This window comes from Caloenas nicobarica, unplaced genomic scaffold (assembly GCF_036013445.1).
Source record: "Caloenas nicobarica isolate bCalNic1 unplaced genomic scaffold, bCalNic1.hap1 Scaffold_86, whole genome shotgun sequence".
Lineage (NCBI taxonomy): Eukaryota > Metazoa > Chordata > Aves > Columbiformes > Columbidae > Caloenas > Caloenas nicobarica.
Window position 1 is genome coordinate 620,485 of NW_027017719.1, and position 15,738 is coordinate 636,222.

Sequence of the window (15,738 nt, forward strand, 5' to 3'; positions counted from 1 at the left end):
GAGCTTCTTCCCATGGCACCACCTGTGTCAGCCCTAGAAGTATGTCAAATTATTCTCCTCTGAAGCCCATCAGCCCTCTGCTGCTGGCCTTCCTCCCTCCCCTCTGGTGCCTGGGACCCCACTGTTTCCTGGTCACCACAGCCAAGGTGGACACTGGTGTTCACATCCCCCACCAGCTCTTCCTTGTATCCCAGTGCCAGATCCAGGTGAGCATCACCCTTGTTGACCCACCAGGCAAACATGTTGAGAAGTTGGCCCAGGACTTTTGGTACCTGCCACTTTGCTGGCCAGTGAATGTCAGGGGGCTTTCAGTTCCCCATAGGAACCTGCTCATTGACTGGAGACTTCCTCGTGTTGCTGAACGGAAGATCTTTTCCATTTCTTCTCCATGATCAAGTAGATTGTAACACCCAACATGTTGTCACTTGTACTGGGTTTACATGGCAAAGTCTTGGAACTGGGGGTGAGGGTGGGTATGCTACAGTTGTCACCTCTCTGAGAAGACAACAAGACAAATCCTTCCCAAATCTGAGCCACTCAGTGATGCTGGCAGCACCTCTGTGATATTGTATTTGAGAAAGGGTAAAAAACGCTGCACAACAGCAGGTGGGAGAGAGGAGGGAGGAAATGGGAGAGGAAAAAGCACTGCAGACACCAAGGTCATATCCCACAGGACCCAAGTAGGTCCCTCAGCAGGCCAAAGCCTGCTCTCCTGAAATCCTGCTCTTTGCCTTGTTATCATCTTCCAGGAGCCTCAACTCTACTTTCTCATTCCTGACTGTTACACCCCTGACCAACTCTTTCTGCTTTGTAAGTGTCAAGTCCCACAGGGCACCTCACCTCACTGAGTCCTCAGTCACCCGTGTCGGGAAGATGTTGTCAATGAGCTCCATACCCCTTCTGGATGGCTGGTACCTTGCAGATATTGGGATATCTTAGGTCTGCAACAAGGACAGGGTCTGGAAACATGAGGCTTCTTTCACTTGTTTGAAGGATCAGTGAGCGTGTAGCTGATGTTCGCCTACCACAAAACTGCCCTTGTTGTTCTGCCCTCTCATGCTGACTCCTCGACTTTCAGCTGACATTGTCTGTCCCCAGGTAGAACTCCAAGCATTCCTGCGGCTCACCCACATGAAGGGAGACTTCCCCTCTAAGTCCAGGCCTCTGGCATGATGAGCACGAGACCCCCAGCACCCCACTGTTTCTCCAGGAGAGGCTATTTGTAGTACCCTCATGTTCTTATCTTGGGAGAGGCAACCTTATCAGGATAAGTGATCTGTATACAAACATTGAGAAGTGAGCAAACAGACCTTGAGAAACTTTGGGATTCACTGATCAGAAAGCTCTGAATTTTGATAAGGAGAAGTGGCCAGTTCTGTATCAGGGCAGGAGAATAACCCCATCCACCAGGACAGACCAGGACCTGACAGGCTGAGCAGTGACCCTGAGGAGAAGGGCCTGGGCACTACAAGGGCCGCCACACAAGCCCGTGCTGCACGCTCACCATGAACAAGGCAGCTGCACACGGGGCTGCATGAGGAGGAGCGTGGGAACCCAGACACCTGGAGTTCTCATCCCATTCGCTTCAGCACTGGTGTGACCCCACACACACGGGTGTGTACCAGTGTGCGGCTCCCAGTTTGGAGAAGCAGGGAGGAACTGGAGAGTGCAGGGCTCTGCCAAGGCAGGGGTCAGGACCTTGTGCACATGGTGAGGGATGCTGAGGGACCTGGGCTGCTTTGGCCCAGCAGCGCTGGGGAGGCTGCAGCAGTGTAGGAGTAGCCTGAGAGTGCTTGAAGGGTGGTTTCAGAGAGGGTGGAGGTTTTCTTCATAGTGGGAAACAGAATAGGAATGAAATAATGGCACACAGTGCAGCTGGGGAGGTCCAGGCTGGACATGAGCAGAAAGGAATGTGAGTGGAAGGGCAGTGCTGTGGTGGAGCAGGTCACCCAGAGGAGTCTGCATCAGCCCAAGGCTTTGGGCTTCAAGGAACAGCTGGGGAGGACGGAGAGATCTCAGCAAAGGAAGGAAGACGCTCAGACAAGAGCAAGGTGGGGCAGCAGGGGGGATGTCTCCAGCCTGCAGGGAAAGAGGTGCAGGTGATGCCACAGCATAGGACTGGCTGTCGTGGAGATGATCAAGGGATGTAAAAAGGCTGAAAGGTGCCAACAGACATGAGCTCCTTCTCCCCTTAGCGATGGCTGTTGTCTCCACCTCTGATGCCTGTGAGGAGACACCTCGTCCTTACAGCACAGGGGCCTCAGGGCCTCCTTGTCCCCAGCCAGGAACCTGGGAGGTGTGGGACCATAGTCCTGCCCTTGGCCTTTCACGGCCCCACATCACACTGTCCCAGGAAGAGCCCTGGGCAACGTGGGAGGGACAGGATCTGCCTTCCCAGGGCTGGGGGTCGGGGCTTGGCCATTTGGTTAATGTAACATATCCAGGTTTACTCAGCATAAGAGCCACCTTTACTTTGCTTACCCTGTGCTCTGCTTTCAGTTTTCTGCCCTAACTGACCCTGGGGATGGTTTCTCAGTAGTGTCCCTCAGTGGGACCTGGTAACATTACAAGAAGCTTTGGAGTTTGAATCTGACTTTGACTACTTCAGAGGTTTCTTCCACTGCCTCTCAGGGTCTGAGGCTCATGCACTCAGCACCAAAGCCACCAGAGGGGTCATTAAAGTGCATGGGGCTGCTCCTGTGCTGCTGAGCTGGGCTGGGCTCCTGGGACAGAGGGAGCTCATGGCAAGCGGCAGCGCTGCAGAGAGACAGCTCTGCCCAGGAGCAGCTCCTCTGCAAAGCGCAGCAGGGCTGAGGGCTCTGCCTGGGGATCTCAGGGAGACGAGCAAGGCAGAGAGAGATTAAAGGTGGTGAGGATTGGGAGGATGACTGAGAGCTCACTGGAGGAGAAATCTTTGCAGCCCTTGACATGGTAAGTCTCTGGGTGCAGGGCAATGCAGCTGTAACTCGTGGAGGCGTCTCCTAAAACTGGCACAGGGACAGCCTGTGGGATCTGCAAGGACAGGGATCTTGTTAAGAAATTTTGAAAATCCGAGAAGCAGGTTTTGCAGCCAGGGGTGCCCAGGACTGTCCTGCAGAGCAGGGTCCCTGCACCCCAGGGCTGTGCCGGGGCAGGGACTCTGCCGCCTGCCAGGGTCAGTGCTCAGCCTGCCCGGGGAGATCCCATGGCAGCAGCTGTGGGTGGAAGGAGCGACCCCCGGCAGGGCACGCAGGGAGCTTGTGGGGCTGAAGGGTGCTGTGTGGGTCAGGGCTGCTCAGAGCTCCAGATCACCCCCACAGACATTGCAGAGGGTCCTTCTGAACAACGACACCAAGACAGCAACAGCTGCAAGGGAAGGAGTCCGTGCTTTCAGCTTTCCACTCTTGGTTGTCTGGGTGGGCAGTGGGAGATGGGGATTTATTTCTCGTCTTTGGAGAAGACACTGAGACCCCAGTTCTCGTTAGAACTTGTCTGAGCTGCTCCTGAGCCCCTGCACACACAGAGCTGCCCCTGGACAGTGCCGGGAGGTGTGAGCAGGACAGAGCTGAGCACACAGCGGGTGGGACGGGGTCTGTGACACTGATAGGGAGCAGACCCAGGGACAGAGACACAGCTGCAGGCAGCAGACACATGGCAGAGAGAGGGTCTCCCCCCAAAAGCGTTCGAGGGGCTGTTTGGGGGGGGGTCCCCATTGACTATTTTGGGGTCCCCATTGATTATTTCGGGGGTTCCCATTGATTTTTTCGCGGTCTGGGGGGTTATATGTAGGTCCGGGGGTCTCTGTGGGTCTGGGGGTTTATTGGGGGGTCCCCTGACCCCCATTTCCTCCCCCTAGAGACGTTTGAGGGGCCGTTTTGGGGGGTCCCCATTGACTATTTCGGGGTCTGGGGGGCTCCATGTGGGTCTGGGCGTGTACGGGGGGGTCCCCCTGACTCCGTGTGCCCCCCCAGAGGCGTTCGAGGGGCTGCGCATCTACCCGTTTTCCAGCCCCCCGGAGCTGACGGACATCATGCCGTAGGACTGGCCGCCCCTCCTGTGACCACGCCCCCTTCCCGTGACCACGCCCCCTCCGACCCTGCCCACTCTCCCCCGACCCCGCCCACCAGCCCCCAGGCCACGCCCCCTCCCTTAATCCCCTTCCCTGAGCTGTAGCCCCGCCCACTCCCCCCCCAGCTCCGCCCAGCCTTTGACCCCACCCACCCTTTGACTTCGCCCCGGTCTTGGCCCCGCCCCTTCCCCCGGGTTTGGGGTGGTGGGGGTGTCTTCCTGTTGAGTGACAGGTGTCAATCACGCGGTGCGGGAATCGAGCGGCTCTTGCGTGTTGATTTTTGGGGTCACGACGGAGATGGGAGCTCTGGGGGGGGGGGGGGGGGGGGGGTTGGGTCCCAGGATGCTTTAGGGGGGTCCCCAATGTGGGTCCTGGGGGGTTCCCAATGTGGGTCCCAAGGGGGGATTTGGGGGGGTCCCCAATATTGGGGGTGGGTCCCAAGAATATTTGGGGGGGGTCCCCAATATTGGGGGGAGTCCCAAAGGTGTCTGGGGGGGTCCCGATGTGGGTCCTGGGGGGTCCCCAATGTGGGTCCTGGCGGGGTTTGGGGGATCCTAGGGGGTCCCCAATATTGGCAGGGGGGTCCCAGGGGAATCATTGGGGGGATTTAAGGGGGTTTTGGGGTCCCAGGGGGCAGATTTTGGGGGTCCCGGGGGGTTTTTTGGGGTCGTCCCCCCCCCCCCCCAAAAATCCCAATAGAACTGAAGCTGCCAAAGCCCCGCCCCCTCCCCAGGCCCCGCCCCCCCCAGACACAACCCAGCGCTGCCATTGGTCGGTTTCTTTATCTCCATAAAACACATGGGAGGGGGGAAAGGGGGCGGGGTTAACAAACCGTGGGCGTGGCCAACAGTGGGCGTGGCCTGCGGAGGGGGCGGGGCTTCCAGGCTGCAAGAGAAAAAGGGGGTGAGGATGGGTGTTTTTTTTTTTGGGGGGGGGGGAGGCGGCAACCCCATAGATCCCGCCCCACAGATCCTGCCCCACAACCTTCCGGCTGCTGCACAAGTGGCTGCGGGTTCCTTGGCGCCGGCGCGGGACTCTGCCCCCTGGGGGGGGATATGGGTCAGCCCCACAGCGCCGCCCCATGGCGCCACACGCCCGGACCCACGGCCGGCTGGCAGCCCCATAGATCCCTCCACCCCCAGCCCCATGGATCCCCCCCCCCAGCCCCATAGCCTGCCCCACAGCGCACTGCCAGCCCCATAGATGCCCCCTCCCAGCCCCACATCTGCCCCCCAAGCGCCCCACGACCCCACTAATACGCCCCATACCAAGCGCGGCGCCTGCCCCCCAAGTGTGGGGCGCCTGCCCCATAACCCCCGCTCGAAGCGGCCGAACCAACGCGGCGCCCCATAGATCTGCCCCACAACTAAGCGCAACAGATGCCCCCGTAAGCCCCACAGATCTGCCCCCCAAGTAAGAGCAATGCACCCCATGGAGCCCTATGGATCTGCCCCCCAACTGAACAAAACACACACCCCCTGGGCCCCATAGATCAGCCCCCCAAGTAGGGACAACTCACCCCACTGAGCCCCACAGCTCTGCCCCCCAAGTGGGAACGCAACCCATAGATCTGGACCCCCCGCCCCCCCCAACTCAGCACCAACATCCACCGGCCCCATAGATCTGCCCCTCAAGTGCCAACACGACCCACAGCTCTGCCCCCCGAGTGGACACATTCACCCCACACGTCCTGCCCCACGTCCTGCCCCACATCTCCTCACCTCCACCAAGTCCCATGGGAGCTCCCGTGTCCGGTGTGGGGCACAGATGTGGGGCAGGGGCATGACATGTGGGGCCAGAGCCACCCACTACGGGGCAGAGACCCCCCCAATCCCCTGTATGGGTCGCAGCCCCCCCCCCATGTGGCTCAGACCTCCCCCCCCCCCGCTATGGGGCAGGGAACACCCCGCTATGGGGCACAGACCCCCGCTATGGGGCGGATGAGCCTTCTATGGGTCACACCCCCTGCTATGGGGCCGAGGGTCCCGCTATGGGGCGGATGATCCTTCTATGGGGCAGGACCGGCTGCAATAGGTCAGACCCCGCCCCCCCCCGCTATGGGTCAGACCCCCCTCTTTGGGGCAGAACCCCCTTCTATGGGTCAGACGGTCCTGCTATGGGGCAGGGGGACCCACTATGGGGCAGAGGCTCCTTCTATGGGTCAGAATCCCCCGCTATGGGGCAGAAGATCCTTCTATGGTTCAGCCCCTTCACTATGGGTCGGATGTTCCAAAAGGGGGAGGGGCCCCCGCATGGCCACGCCCCGGGTGGGGGAGGGGCTGAGCGCCAGGAGGGGGTTGGGGGAGGGGCGGGGGGAGGGGCGGGGGGTGGGGGCGGGGCGGGGGGGAGAGGGCGGGTTTGATTGACAGCAGGGACGGTGCTGCCGACGGCATCGCTGCCGCCGCCGGTGCCGCCGCTGCCGACGGCGCCGTTGTTGCTGCCGTCGCGGTGGGTGTGGGGGCAGGGGGAGGGGTTTTGGTGGCATCGGGATGGGGCGACGCTTTGATGGGGGCGTCGGGGGCGTTTTCAGAGGCGTTTTCGGGAGCGGAGGAGGAGGAGGAGGACGAGGAGGATGAAGAAGAGGAGGAGGAGGATGAGGAGGAAGAGAAGGACGAGGAGGATGAAGAAGAGGAGGAGGATGAAGAGGAGGAGGAGGAGGAGGAGGAGGACGAGGAAGAGGAGGAGGAGCTGGAGCTGCGGCGTTTGCGGCGGGGGACGATGGGGCCAATGGGGACATTGGTGGCCGAGGCCAACGGGGCCGCAGGCGGCAGCGCTGGGGCGGCGGTGGCACCGGGGGACCTGTGGGGACAGAGGGACAGTGAAGGGGGACAGGGGGGACATGGGGGGACGTGAGGCTCTGGGGACGAGGGACAAGATGAGGGGACAAGGGACGCGAGACTTTGAGGACAAGTGACAACATGGGGGGACAAGTGACATGAGATCCTGGGGACACTGAGGGGACACAGGGGACAATGAGGAGGGACAAGTGACATGAGAACCTGGGGACAAGGGGCAACATGAGGGGGACACGGGGGGACATGGTCACACCCAGGGGACATGGGGGACACTCTGGGGACACTGAGATGACAGTGACATCCAGGGGACACTCCGGGGACACTCCGGGGACACTTTGGGGACACCCACGGGACACTGAGAGGACAATGACACACAGGGAACACTTTGGGGAGATCCAGGGGACACTTGGGGATGCTTGGGGACACTCACGGTTGGGCGGGCGATGCCAGGGCCGAGTCGCTGGAGTCAGAGTCCGATGATGACGACGAGGACGATGACGACGAGGACGACGAAGACGAGGACGATGACGACGATGACGAGGACGATGACGACGAGGAGCTGTGCGCGGTGCCAGCGGCGGTGACATCGGCGGCGGCCTCGGTGCCACCGGTGTCCATGGGGACAACGGCGATGCTGGGACTGGTGGAACTGGGAGCACTGGGAGCGACGGTGGCACCCGCGGGACTGGGAGCGACGGGGACGACGGGGATGCTGGTGGCAACGGGGGTGACGGTGACACCGGGAGCACTGGTGGCCGTGGGGGTCACGGTGACACTGGTGTTACTGGGGACACTGGTGGCTCCGATATCCTTGAGAGCGACGGTGACACTGGGAGCACTGGGAGCACTGGTGCCCATGGGGCTCAGGGTGACACCGGTGTTACTGGTGACACTGGGAATCCTTTCCTTCCTTTTCTTTTCTTTCCTGTTCTTTCCTTTTCTTTATTTTCTTTCCTTTTCTTTTCTTTCCTTTTCTTTCCTTTTCTTTCCTATTCTTTCCTTTTCTTTCCTTTTCTTTTCTTTCCTTTCCTTTTCTTTCCTTTCCTTTTCTTTACTTTTCTTTCCTTTTCTTTCATTTTCTTTCATTTTCGTTTCTTTTCTTTCTTTTCCTTTTCTTTCCTTTTCTTTTCTTTTCTTCCCTTTTCTTTCCTTTCCTTTTCTTTTCTTTCCTTTCTTTTCCTTTCCTTTCCTTTCCTTTCCTTTCCTTTCCTTTCCTTTCCTTTCCTTTCCTTTCCTTTCCTTTCCTTTCCTTTCCTTTCCTTTCCTTTTCTTTTGTTTTCTTTTCTTTTTTCTTTTCTTTTCTTTTCTTTTCTTTTCTTTTCTTTTCTTTTCTTTTCTTTTCTTTTCTTTTCTTTTCTTTTCTTTTCTTTTCTTTTCTTTTCTTTTCTTTTCTTTTCTTTCCTTTCCTTCCCTTTCCTTTCCTTTTCTTTCCTTTTCTTTTCTTTTCCTTTCTTTCCTTTTCTCTCCTCGCCCCTTGCCTTGCCTCGCCTCGCCTCGCCTCGCCTCGCCTTGCCTCGCCTTGCCTTGCCCTGCCCTGACCTGCATTGCCTTGCCCTGCCCTTCCTTACCCTGCCTTGCCCTGCCTTGCCTTGTCCTTCCTTGCCTTTTACTTGCCTTGCTCTACCTTGCCCGGCCTTCCCCTACCCTGCCTTGCCCTGCCTTTCCTTGCCTTGCCTTGACTTGCCCTGCCTTGTCCTGTCTTGCCTTGCCCTACCTTGCCTTGCCTTCCTTGCCTTGCCCTGCCTTGCCTTGCCCTGCCTTGCCCGGCCCTGCCTTGCCCTGCCTTGCTCTGCCCTGCATAGCTCTGCATTGCCTTGCCTTCCCGTGCCTTGCCTTGCTCTGCCTTGCTTTGCCTTTCCCAGCCTTGCTTTGCCTTCCCTGCCTTGCCTTGCTTTGCCTTGCCCAGCCTTGCTTTGCCTTCCCTGCCTTGCCTTGCCTTGCCCTGCCTCACCCTGTCTTGCCTTGCCCTACCTTGCCTTGCCCTGCCTCGCCCTGCCTTTCCTTTTCCTGCCTTGTGTGCCTTGCCCTGCCTTCCCCTGCCTTGCTGTTCCTTGACTTGCCCTGCCTTGCCCTGACGTGCCTTGCCTTGCCTTGCCCTGCCTTGCCTTGCCCTGCGCTGCCTTGCGTTGCCCTGGCTTGCCTTGCACTGACTTGCCCTGCCCTGCCTTGTCCTGCATCGCCTTGCTTTGCCTTGCTTTGCCCTGCCTTGCCTTGCCCTGCCTTGCTGTGCCTTGCCTTGACCTGCCTTGCATTGCCGTAGCTTACCTTACCCTTCCTTACCTTGCCTTGCCCTGCCTTGCCTTTCTTTACCCTGCCTTGCCCTGTTCAGCCCTGCCTTGCCCTGTTCAGCCCTGCCCTGCCCTGTTCTGCCTTGCCGTGCCTTCCCTTGCCCTGCCCTGCCCAGCCTTACCCTGCCCTGCCTTGCGCTACCCTACCTTGCCTGGCCCTGTCTTGCCCTGCCTTGCCTTGCCCTGCATTGCCTTTCCTTGCCCTGCCCTACATTGCCTTGCCTTGCCCTAACCTGTCTTGCCCTGCCCGTTCTTGCCCTGCCCTACCCTGCCCTGCCTTCCCGGTCTTGCCCTGTCTTGCCCTGCCTTGCCTTCCCCTGCCTTGCTTTTCCTTGCCTTGCCTTGCCTTGCCCGACCCTGCCTTGCCTTGTCCTGACTTGCCTTGCCTTGCCATGCCCTGCCTTGCCCTGCCCTGCCTTGCCCTACCTTGCCTTGCCCTGCCCTGACTTACCTTGCCCTACCCTGGCCTGCCTTGCCCTGCCCTGCCGTGTCCTGCCCAGCCCTGTCTTGCCTTGCCTTGCCTTACCTCTCCTTTCCTTGCCCTGCCTTGCCTTGCACTTCCTTACCTTGCACTGCCCTTGCTTTCCTTGCCTTGCCTTGCTTTGCCCTGCCCTGCCTTACCCTGCCCTGACTTGCCTTCCCCTAACTTGCCTTGCCCTGCCTTGCCTTGCCTTGCCTTGCCTTGCCCTGCCTTGCCTTGCCTTGACTTGCCCTGCCTTGCCCTGCCTTTCTTTGCCCTTCCTTGCCATGTGCTGCCCTTCCCTGCTTTGCCTTGCCTTGCACTGTCTTGCCCTGCTGTCGCATTTGTCACAGCGAGGGAAGACGCAAACACTTAATATAAGTATCAGCAAACTTCAACTTTATTACAGAGCAGTTCACTTTTATACATGTTCCAATAATTATGCCTACTAGTCATAACCTGATTGGCTAAAATCTAGGGATTACATTAACCTAATTCATCTAGCAACAGATATTCAGTATAATCAGTAACTGGCTTATGCATATTACAAACCGCAAGCTCATTATTGGTTACAACTTAACTGCCAGCTCCACCCTTAGATCCGCATTCTTCTCGTTACTACATCTGCTTTTCCCAACGAACTTCTAACAGCAAGGCTTTTGTTTGTTACACACTAAATGTCAAGGTTCTTATAACTTTGTCAAGTCAGCGTCTTGCTTGCAGTTCACATGAGCTGAGTTCGCTGCTTATCTAACTCTTGTTCTGCTAACTGTATTAGATTTACATGACCCCTACTATCTTACCATCCCTCCACAATTCCCCCTTTTTTGTTTTTGCGCAAACCAAGTGCACAATTAACAATATAGTAACAATCACAGACAGTATTATTAATCCATGTAAAAGTAGATTTCTCAGCTATCTTAATTCCCACAAAAATCCATATGTGCAGATTGAGGCCTGAAAACTAAGGTTTTGGGTCTAATCATTTTATACTATTAGATAATGTTAACCATTATATCTTACAGTGCTAATTCTTAAATTATGCACTTGTTTTTCAGGGCACTGGCTAAATCCTAAATCAGGCCTTGTACATTATCTGAGACCGTTCTTTTGGAAGTGTTGTTTTACTTGATTTTGCTCATAAGCATTATAATTCCGTTTCAATGGTATTACATATATTTAGCACTCTGATAACATAAAATACAGGTTCAGATATCAGTTAAGGAGATTATTTGAATACAATAACATAAGAATAATGAGGATCCACAACGTGCATGTAGTCACTCACAAGAAACAAAACTAGAGGCCTCTCACTTCAGGGTACTCACAATAAACAATTACCTGCCTAAATTAGGCAAGGGCTCATTCAAGGCAAGGACTCTAGTTCACAGACCCGCAGCTCCGAGAAGATCACTCAAGGGGCATCTTCGGCGGGAACCCCGTTTTCTAGTCTAGTCAGATGTGGCTGTGGGCATTACAACATAGCTCTGGGCACGTCTTGTTGAGGACCCTGTCAATTGACCAAGGGTCCCACCCCTTCTGTCCCACCAGCTGGTAGAGGTGAAGTCACCCTGCCCCGAGACCAGGGAGGATGTGACTGATAACACCTGGGTACCACTCTAAGTGTGTACCTGGGGACAGGTAATAAAGAGCCATCAACGGCCCCATTGAAGGCTCTAAATCTTAGGGGAATGTGCAACTGCCACACAATCCACCTTGCGACCACAGTCATGATCTGACAGGCTACTTTGGAGTGGTGGTGCAGTCACCTCTTGCCTCCAAAGTCAAAAGGGGGCATTCTGTTGGTGAGTTTAAATGTCCATTGTGGATCACCATACCCTATGTGCCATTTTCCTGTTATAAATTATCATTACAAAGCAACTTACAATGAAATAGAATAATACAAATTACAACAATTAAGGAAAACAAATGCACTGAAATTTTTTCACCAGTTCATTCCTAATCCAAATAATTTAAAACTGTATCATTCTCATATGATAGTGCCTCTAATTTACAGGGGGTCCAGTACAAATTCGAAACATCTTCTGTGGTTATTTTAGATACCTTGCATATTAAGACCCAGAATGGAAACAAAATCTAAATTACTCTGAACCACTCCTCCATTCCTCATCACTGATAAAACAGGTGAAACTTCCCTGACAAACAATTGTCAATTAAATTTCTTATAAATACATACAGGAGGGATCTCAACAAAATACTGCTGCATTTGATTAAGTTTAATCCAATCCTTGTTTTCCAGCCATTGACCTTCTGGTGGTATCCATGCACCATCTACCCAATGCATGTCATTGTTACTGCACTGTTGCAAGAGATAATACCCGAATAGGCTAAGAAAGTGTTAACTGGAGTGAGGGGCCTGCTGCTGTCATAACAGTACTTGCATTTTGTTGTAACTTCTTTAGCTGCCCCAAGGTAACATCATTGGCCTCTTGCCTTGGTCTCTTCTGTTTCTTCGTTGCCGTCTGCTGCAGGGACAGACATTGCATCTCTGGCATTGGGTTCTTGCACTGGTTTTCCAGCTCATAGTGAGGTTTAACGTATTTCACAGGAAGTCAGTTTGGTCCTGTCGGAATAAGAACACACACGTGTCCCCTTCCCCCTTTTTGTACTAATAACGTTTGTTTCAGTGTGGAATGCACTTGTTCAATAATAGCTTATTCAGTGGCAGAATGTGGAATACCTGTGACATGCGAAACATCCCATTGCTATAAAAAATATTACGCGGATCTAGCAGTTTAGCCAGGACCGTTGCCAGTTTTAATTTGTTATGGCACACCCAGCATAGCAAAACAGTGGGTCCAGTGGCACTAGACATCCATGTTTTTCTCACTAGTACAAGCAGATGCACAAAGCATACCTGAAAAAGTATCTATAGAAATGTGTACATATTTCGAACGACCAAAGGATGAGACATATGTAACATCAGTCTGCTAAATGGCATTAGCTATGAGCCTGTGAGGGTTAACTCCAAGGGAGCGTAAATTTGTAATTAGGCCTTGACATTTTAGCCAAGAGCAAACTATGTCTTTTATTCGTCCGAGTGTCGGATAAAACATTTATTTTAAAGTAGCAGTATTCTAATGGAAGAAAATATGTGAAGCCCTGGCAGACTGGAAACGGACTGTAGCTACAGTATGAGTCCGCAACTTCCTTCTGTTATGGGATCTGGTAAAGTCGTACGGGAGCATATATGAGTAACAGATAGTGGGTGTCTGCAATGCTGTAATGCAGTTTGCAATGATACAAACAATTCAAAGAGCTACTGTTGCGAGATTTTTTCAAAAAAGGTGAAGGGGATGGTCCCGACTACTTACTCAGAATCACAAATCAAATTTAGAGGTTCCTCCTTAAAAAGCTCTAAGGCATGTAAGGCTGCATTAAGTTCTATTAATTGGGTTGAACCTTCAATAATTTTAACAGAATGATGCTAATTGTTATCTTCACATCAGACTACTACAGCTTTGTGAGACTTTCTTAAACTATCTACAAAAACTGTGCAAGCGTGTAGGATGAGACCAAATACAAGTATGTCCTGTAGCTTGACATCAAAGACATGCAGATTCTACATCAATTTACATCCAGGCATGCCAAAAGCTATGCTATTAAGAAAATCACCTAATGTAATTTAAAAGGACATAGATTGCAAATAATAAAAAAAAGATCAAAATTAGATTTCACAAAGGGTACATATATGACAAAAGGATCATGACTCATTAAGACTTAAATTAATTCCCTGCATTTTTTGATCAGTAACAATCAGTATATCAGTCTGTTAGCATTGTCAACATACTGTCCCACAATAGCCACAGGTTGGTTTTGTGTTGTAACTATAAGTAGACAAATATGCAAGTCCAATCGAATGCAGTTAGCTTGTAAGGTTGTCATAAATTTGTTCATCAAAATCTCTAACTCCATTTTGGCTTTCATATTTATTGGATATTGTTTTTCCTTACCAGATTGAAGTCCTATTTAAGTATTATCAGTGTAGTGTTGGCTTTACCGATACTTCGGCTGCGGGTACTAGTGGAAATACAGCATCTAAAATTTCCTTGGAGATTTCTCACTTGCAGCAAGCAGATCTGCACCATCCAAACATCTTCTTATGGGACATGCAACTGAATGGAATTCTCAGAAAACATGAATTGAGTTTACAATTTACTTAACAAATCTTGACCCAAGAAAGGTATAGGACTTTCTGGCAAATACGAGAATTCATCTGTTAAAACTTTGTTCCAAATTTGGCATTCCATTGGTTTCAAAAAATGGCCTTCTTTTTCCACAATTTCAAAAACTATCACGGTGAATTTAATAAGAAGTTTCTTACAATTAGTTACCACAGAAAAAGTCTATATAAAAAAGGTTTTGGTTTAATTTCCCAGCTTCATTAGAACTACGGATCTGCTGGAGATGCCTTTAAATTTCACCCTCAGACTGCTTCATTCAGAATTACACCACCGCTGCAGTGTCGGGGTGGGGAGAACCCCCCCTTTCGTCGCTTTAGAATCTTCTCGCTGAAGTTTAGATACAAGCAAGGCCACACAAGTGGCACAATCGCTGGTGCTAAGTGGGAGCTGCCTGGCCTTGGCAAAACTTCTCAGTTACAATGAGCTGAGTTTATCTTGAAGCTTGACACAGGCTTTAAATTTATGTTCAAGCTGTACAGCGCAGACCCGGGATATTTTGCTTATTTATTTATTTTAAATATTCCCATTTAATTCCAAACATAATACACTTTATATGCAATTCCAATTAGCTCAGCAGTAGCTACATTCTTTAGCCCTATTTACTTTTTGTAATTTCTTAAAGATGTTAATAAACAGCATATTAACTATTAATTTATTAATTTATTTCTCTTAGATCTAAATCAGTTCATATTTTAGCAACTTTTAAATACAACTTTTTATTTCTTATACTTCTAACTAGCACATAAATTTCATACGAATCAAAGTTTAACAAGCCTTTTTTTTTTTTTTTTGACTTACAGTACTATACTTCATCTCATTTTTTTCCAAAGTTCTGTAGAACAACGTTAATTGCAATATAGCGCTAAACCCCAGAATTCCACATTCAAACTACATTTTTCTTTTATCAGAGTATTTCCCAAAAAGTTATTCTAATAAGTAAGGATGCATCCTAAAGGGGATCAAGGTTGTATTTTAGTAGCGGAACCGGTTCCCATTTTGTAATTATCTCCGCAAACAAAATTATTTTGGTACCAAATATATATATATATATATACAAACTAAAATACTGAGCTCAGACATGAAAACCAAACACTGAGTTCAAATATGCAGATGGATCACAGTTACACTTATTCAAGACAATATCTCAATTTTAGCATTGCACCTTTGGACTGCTTGCAGCTCAGCAAGGAGGAGATTGTCGCTGGATCTCCCTGACAAAACAGGTCAGTGCGCGCTGGAGCCCAAGCGGCACCTGCCCCCGCCCCGCTGCCCTAGCAAGCTGAACTGGGCAAGGCTTTTACATGCGTCTCATCTGAAGTGCTACAACTGTTATCCCAAAACAGGATTCTTTACCCGGTGTGCATACAAAAGAGCCAAATTTAGTACACCGAGATGAGACACAGCCTATCACAGAGTTGCGCAAGTCTGGATGTTGGAATAAACTAGCATGGTAGAAAGAAAAGTAACAACTGTTACACACAAAATCTTATCATCACATTCACACAGTAAAAAACTGAATTACTCACCTTCTTCTGTATAATCACAAAATGCATATTTTGAGTCAACAGATTCTCATGATTCTGTGAACTTGCTATATTATACAACAGGCAAAGACTTATTAAACTGTAATATGCTTAAACAGATACCTACAAAGAAAACAGGTTAATAAGGAAAGCATCTTGCAGACCCGAGTAAACCCCCTATGACTCGTGTGCCATCAGCCAATTCTTCCCCAGCCTGTTGCAAAACTGCCCAAAACAATCTAACGATCTTCTGTAGAGTTTTACCCCTGTCCTGCTCTTCTCGCCTTAAAAACAACACTACTTGCAACAAAATGTTATACTTCAAGGTTCTATTCTCCGGCCACTTTTCCCATACATCTAACTTACACAGCAACCACCACTGATTATAATAATTCACAAGATCTTCCTTCCTCGTATTT

At 51.6% G+C, this 15,738-nt stretch overlaps 1 protein-coding gene across 1 annotated transcript; it reads right to left on the minus strand.

Moving 5' to 3' along the window:
• Nucleotides 1-4,287: 4,287 nt before the first annotated feature.
• LOC136002963 (osteocalcin 2-like) lies at nucleotides 4,288-7,701 on the minus strand. Its single transcript, XM_065658200.1, has 6 exons — nucleotides 7,274-7,701; nucleotides 6,719-6,847; nucleotides 6,416-6,548; nucleotides 5,033-5,091; nucleotides 4,805-4,933; nucleotides 4,288-4,354 (listed from the first exon to the last, which is right to left on the minus strand). The coding sequence occupies exons 1-6, from the start codon at nucleotides 7,699-7,701 to the stop codon at nucleotides 4,288-4,290; spliced, it is 945 nt and encodes a 314-aa protein (XP_065514272.1).
• Nucleotides 7,702-15,738: the final 8,037 nt, after the last annotated feature.

Excerpts from the sequence above, each read along its gene's own strand:
- LOC136002963 (XM_065658200.1), bottom strand. The coding sequence starts at position 7,701 with ATGGGCACCAGTGCTCCCAGTGCTCCCAGTGTCACCGTCGCTCTCAAG. Across the intron at positions 5,092-6,415 it reads TCGGCAGCACCGTCCCTGCT|GGGGCAGAGTCCCGCGCCGG; the intron begins GTCAATCAAACC and ends ATCCCCCCCCAG. Across the intron at positions 4,355-4,804 it reads CCGACCAATGGCAGCGCTGG|AGCTCCCATCTCCGTCGTGA; the intron begins GTTGTGTCTGGG and ends CCCCCCCCCCAG.